At 33.4% G+C, this 6819-nt stretch overlaps 1 protein-coding gene across 1 annotated transcript; it reads right to left on the minus strand.

The window, feature by feature from the left end:
• Positions 1–2213: 2213 nt before the first annotated feature.
• LOC147391514 (abscisic acid receptor PYR1-like) lies at positions 2214–3382 on the minus strand. The gene has a single exon (XM_086417271.1). It carries the CDS (start codon positions 3316–3318, stop codon positions 2716–2718), a length of 603 nt encoding a protein of 200 aa, XP_086273397.1. The 5' UTR covers positions 3319–3382; the 3' UTR covers positions 2214–2715.
• Between the last annotated feature and the right edge of the window lie 3437 nt (positions 3383–6819).

Consider the following 6819-nt stretch of genomic DNA (forward strand, 5'->3'; position numbering starts at 1 on the left):
TCTCTCTCTCTCTCTCTCTCTCTCTCTCTCTCATATAAATTTCTCTAGATAATAATAAGCAAGTTGGCAACTTGCACCGATTGTAACCTTTCAAGTATACTGAAGAGAGAATCTTTCTGCCATTCTGTCATGAAACTAAGTACCCTTCACGTGGTAGACCAAACATCCTCATTAAAAACCTTTCAATATAGGAAAGGAAAATGCTGGAATGACACAAATGGAGACGCATTTGTGAAAAAAAATAATGTGGTGGTGCGCACATAATTGTAGATGTTATTTACTTGTGTCTCACAAAAAAATAAAATCTATGGTAATGTGCACGACACCACATCACTTTGTCACCTTTGTATCTCCATTTGTGTCACCCCAGCACGACTCTTCAATATAACAAAACTTTTCTCGTACAAAAACGTTCCAAAGATTTTGCCAATCCTCATCCATCCAAATTATAAGATTCAGGCCTTTTTATTTCCCTTACTTTCCATAATTTTGTTTTTGGAATGTTTCACATTCAAGAACTGGCCCACCACGTGGAATATGGTTGAAGATGTATCTTGCTTTTCCATAAGATGGATGGAGATGTTCTTATTTTTTTTGTTTCTTTTTTCTCTCTTTAAGAAAAACATTTGGTGGGAAGCCCCACCATTCATCACAACCATACAATTAAGATTTTTTTCTACTTTTTGATCAAAATTTAATAATCAAAATAATTGGATAAGATATGATATTAAGAAAATCAGAATCACAAATCTTTAGCATTTTAATTTTATACACAAGTTGTTGAGATCATGGTTTAAAATATTGAAATGTTTCAGCCAATACGAATACGTCGGTATCAACTTAGATCAGTACAAAACATTTATCCAAAGGTACATTAAATATTTCAAAAATGTATCAATAAAAAACATATCGATATTTTCACGAATCAAAAGATTCAATGGATACGAGCATTTTAAACCTTGACTGAGATTAATAAGAGGATAGATAAAATTAAAAACGAACATATCCTAAAGAAGACATGATTTTAGATAGAGTAAAAATGGAAGAACATGACCTCCCAACCCCAAACCCTTTAGGATGAAACTTAGACTCTATGGTCACACACCCCAACCTCTAAAAAATTACACCACAAGCAATAAAATAAGGGAGGAGGCCATCTAGTTTCCAACACAAAATGAAATGGAGCAAACCTTTAATGGGTAGATTTAATCAAGCCCACTCCCTTAAGGATTAATTGGTTTGTTGTTGATATCTATTACTAGTGATGTTGAAACTTTTGAAATTGGAAAATGCAAATGACAAAAAGTATTTATTGTGATTATCACTAGTCTAACGTGGGATGTGCATATAATCATGGATGTGTTTCCTCGCGATACGAGTAAAACCCATCTACGGTTATATATGCATGTCCACGTCAGACTTGTGAGAATCACAGTAAATCCTATGTCACCCCAGCACGACTCTTTTAAATTATTTGCTTAAAATTCACTCATGGGTCCCAAACCCCATTAATGATTTTTTTTTTTTTTTTTTTAAATACAAGTAAAGAATTATACAAAGAGGTAGGCCAATTATTAATTTATAAAAGGCCAAAAAAATGGTATCGGAACTTAAATGGTGCTCTGAGTCCAATGGAAATCGAATTAATGGAAGTACAGGATCATTTGCTCTATACAAGAACTACGATACGCGTGGTGTACATGACACTCCAGCGAACCATGGGCCCACAAAAGAAACAGTAACAATTTCATTGGTTTTCTTTCAATTATTTAGTCCATCAAAGCGACGGTTGTGATGACAGAATTCCAAACGAAAAGCAAAAAAGAGAAGTTTTTCTTGATTAAATATAGAATGCAAACTTTTACTTTAAGTGGGATTATTTGTGTTATAGAACTACGAGTTGGATTACGTTAAAGATGTCTCCATCAATATTTTGATGTAACAATCAAAATAACACGTATCAGATTGTATTTCGAATAACTGAAATTCTAAATACTGGCCCACCTCAGACACATAATTCTATTCTAGACGTCGATGTTGTTCTAAAAGTGATCAAATAATGATGCTGATTGCTGATTTTTCGTGTGAACTGAACCATGAAAGCGGAGCCAAACATTTCTAATTGGCTCAAAATGTGCCACGTATCATTTAGAGAATCTTTTTTAATAAAACTTTTCCATAAAGACCTCTATTGTAGTTTTTCCAAGATAAAGAAAGTCCCCGACTGATAATTCTATTAGACCAAAAAGTACGATTAATTTACTGTAGGCTAGCAAGGACAATACTGTAATTTCAACTTGAGTCTAATTAAATTAAAACCTTATGGAACAGTTTAATTACCAAACAATCCCTGTTCCAAAATAACAATTATATCATCTATGTCTTTCATACAGCAAATTAAAGGCCATTTTCATAAGAAATGAAGGACAATTACGTCAACTTAAGTGTTTCGGCTGTACAGGATGACGACCACTGACCTTAAATATCCAAACTCCAAAATACCAATCGGCCATAGAAGCTTAGGGTATTTAAGTCATTTTAGAGTGGGATATTTTAGTTATATTACAACGAGAGAAAAAAAAAAAAAAAAAAAGACGAGATTTTTTTGGGCAATTTCACAAAATATATAATTAAAAAAAAAACATTTTATTATTATATAAAATAAAAAAACTCAGAATTTTTCGCTTGAAATTTCACCTGAGTCGTTGATCTTCTTCACAACTCACGAGCCTTAGATTCTGTTAAAGATGCAAGTCTCTGAAGATTCAATCTCACAACCGTATCAGCAAACATACGCGTATCCTCCTCCGTATTTCCATCGGGAACATCAACCACGTACGATTCCAAGGCAACGGTCCAGATCTTCCCATCGTCACCTTTATACTCATTCACAGACGTAACAGATCTATAGTTTCTCAACCGATGTTCTCCTCCTATGATGCTAAATCCCGCCACGTGTCGATCATCATCAAGAATATCTAATCTCTCCGTACTTGTTGCAGCAGGTAATCCAGAGATAACGTTGACATCTCTTAAGCATCCGACGGTGATAGGGTTGTTGGGCCCATCATCTTTAACTGAACAACTCTTGATAAAGTGTTTGTATGTCTGCGGCTTATCGAAGCGACGTACTACGGTCCACACCGTATCTAAAGGGGCGTATATACGTTGAGCGAGTAAGGAAGAGCATTGGCCAGGACCCATAGTGTACGTGTGAAAGTCATCGATTATTGGTTTTAGTTCTTGGAATTCTTGTCTGGTGAGGCCGTGTGGGATCGTTGTGTGGGGAGTCTCACTTGATGTTTCTGTACCTGCCATTGAAGTTCTTCTTTCTTTCTCAACTTCTACAAGAGAGAGAGAGAGAGAGAGAGAGAGAGAGAGGAATGAGAGTTGAGAGCTGAGACAGAAGTAAAAAAATATGTTTAATTATATAAGGTGGGAATTTTTTTTTAAATAATGTTGAAAATTAGGAGGTTTTTAATTTTTTATTATAATAATGCAATTTTCATAAATATTAAATTATTTTATGGGTGTTGGAGAGGTGTCAACTTGCTGATCACGACGGGGTGGCTTCGCTGACTTAGCTAATTAATGCTCGGCACATTGATCTTCGGCTTTAAGCCGAGCCAATTACTTCACACTTTTTCTTCTGTTTTTTTCTGATTTTTATTTTCCTAATTTACTAAACTACGCGTCGATGTTCCATGCGCATACAGTGGTTGGGGTATTAACACGCGTTGCGAAGGGAGAGCGCAAGGACATGCAAGTTGGGTAAATTGGAATCGTGTACTCCCCGTAGTTGGATAGCTAAATGGCATTAAACTCGTTTGGTAGGAATGTGCCTTTCTGTTTTTGGATTCGAGCTTTATTCGATTGTGGGCTATGATAATGGACCTGAAGTTCCTAAAAGCCAAGGAAGTAGGGCTGTCGATGGATTGGGTTCGGTCGGAGTCGATTTGGTACTAATCCAATAAGGATTAAATCTGAAACTGGTTCGATAAGTATCAGATCGGGCTCTTAATGCATCGGGTTTTTATCGAATCTCAATATTAATATTTGAACATGACCCATAACAATCGGATTAGGTCTGGATCGGACCAAACCCAATTTGACGTACAAAATTTAAATAAACTTTATATATTTAAATTAATATATACTATAATTCACATAACTTCTAACATTTTATTGGATCATGTTCTTACCAGGATCAAGACTTTGTCCATCCAAATCTAATCCAATAAGATATCATATCAAATCATTACCAGAATCTAAATCGTCGATCTAGACCAAAAGTTATCGGATTAGATTTCGGGTCTGATCTGATCCATTGACAACCCTACATGGAAGAACTCTATTTTGTTTCATTGATTGAATATTCAACTTTATCTTAATTAATGTCCTTGTAATTACACTTTAATTATCAAATCAATATGAATTTGAATGACAAGATTTTTTTTTTTTTTCTAGTCCAATTAAGTGTTGCAAATTAGTGCAATTCACTGTCAAAGTTGCAGAGTTATGCTATTTGAATAAGTGAAATTCATTTTAATCTTTCCATTTATTTAGGAGTTGATTTAGTCCATGCATTTAGACGTTAGTGTCCTTTCATTTAGCTAAAATAAAAGTCAACGTGATGTTAGTTGAGATTTTTTAGGAACTTTTTGAATATTTATTTAGCTTGTAATAGATATTGATTTTCATCTAAAATAGAAGTTATTCGTATTTAGCACAAAATCTTTGTTTTTTGCTTCCTCCTTTGTTGGTAGTTTTTTTGTTACATTAAGCACATTTATCTATGTTGATTATGTTTATATAATTTCTAAAAGCATCATGCTTGAGTGACCTCAATATTGTACCTCATATTGCACTTTTCAAGCATGGAAGAGTGTAGGAGCCATAGATGCTTTTTCACTTGTATCTTGATGAAAATCATCTATGGTTCTTACACACTTCCATGTCAGAAAAGTTTGATATGAGGTACAATCTTGAAATTACTTCAACATTATTCTTTCTTAAAATCCTTGATTGTAGTGTATCTTTTTATAATGGTAGTATAATAAATAAATAGAAATCCTGATAATATGACTCATCAGGTGGCATGATCAAATGAGTCGATGACGTGGACAAGTTTGGGAATCGTATATCTATACGCCTCAAGACACAGGTTTCCTTGAGGATACACTTTTTATGGGGAGGTGCAATCATGTATCCCAAGGCATTCAGATCTACGGTATCCAAACTTGACATGTCATGGAGTCATTTAAGTATGCCACTTGGCAAGTCATATTATCATGGCTATAAAAAAAAAATATAGTACAAGCATCAAGAAAATTTTCATTACAAATTTTCAATATAATTAATTATTAATTTTCTTAACAAATTTAACAACCGATCCTCATGTTACGGAGAGGAATGAAATTGCCACTAACCTTTCCTTTGTAATATCTTGTGTGATATGAGAGAATATGTTTTCTTGAGGTTGTGATTGGATTGGGTCTACTTAACCCAGATAATCTTAATAAATAAATAAAAATGTCCTCATGTTACTTAATTTAGCTTTCATTCTTGACCGCATTTTGCATTTTGGATCCACTTATGACTCATTGCAGTTATGATTATGAGCTTCAATTTTCTCAGGATGTACCCAATTACTTTATTTTACATGTTGTACATAAATTTACACAACCTCCAAAAAAAAGAGAGAGAGAATGCTATTTCTTATAAAGTTCATATATACAAGGCAAACAAAAGAATAATTAAAGAGAAATAATAGTTTAATATTTTGAGGGGCAGGCATACCCCTTACTATATATTACTATCTAGAAAATCTAAAAGAATGCATTATGATGTGATCTTCATGAAATATTTTTCTTAAATAGCATCATGATTTTGCAAATGCATAAAAAGAAATGATTGCATTGATTTTTGATTAGCTTTTGTGGCCAATGCATCTATAAACTGATTTCCTTCACAAAATACATTCATCAACCCACTAGATGTATTATGTTCTAATAAGCAAAATTATAATTCTTTCAATGAGAGAGAGAGAGATTCTTTCTATTGCCACACCAAATTTTAATTAGAACACCCAAGATGTGTGTTAATACTGTATCGGTGCCATACAAATTAGGGTTCTCTAAGCAAAAGTTGGTGATTGAATCTCTAATAAAAAGGGTTACTTTAAATATCCTTGGCATTGGAATAAAATTAGAGATAACCTGAGTTTTCAAAAGGAGATTAATAATAAAAAATCAAAATTCCTCATCTTCTTGCCAAAAACTGATAAAAATTTATAATTAGGGAACTCGAAATATAGTCATTTTATTAATATTCAAAAAGCACAACTGATTTGGTGCAAAAAACTCTTCCATTCTTTAGAGAGATTCTAAGAATATTAATTACTATGATGCAAAGCATTCTATAGGCTCAAATTTATACCTTTTTGACCCAACATTACTTTTTATAATCTATTAAGAGGGGCCAAAGCATGTCGGGTTGTTCTAGAGGGGGCCGCAGTGCTAAAGAGTGTTCTATATATGAAGTTGCTTATGACTCATCCCACTACTAATTACCTTGGCTTATCATAACCATGCTACCTATATAATATAAAAATAGAGAGACCTCTATATTAGGAATGATTATGACTTCCATTTCATGCACTAGTCAACACACTAAGTTTAAAGGGAGTTGACATGAGAAAAATAGCCAAATTTTGGTGAGTTGAGTGGAACATTGAGATCATAATGTCATTATAACCATTAATTATTGAAGTTTTGCCTTATCTTAAAATATGTTGGCTAAAACACTTTGATTCCAATT

Source organism: Akebia trifoliata, chromosome 11, assembly GCF_017979445.1.
Source record: "Akebia trifoliata isolate Shusen 1 chromosome 11, ASM1797944v1, whole genome shotgun sequence".
NCBI classification, from domain to species: domain Eukaryota; kingdom Viridiplantae; phylum Streptophyta; class Magnoliopsida; order Ranunculales; family Lardizabalaceae; genus Akebia; species Akebia trifoliata.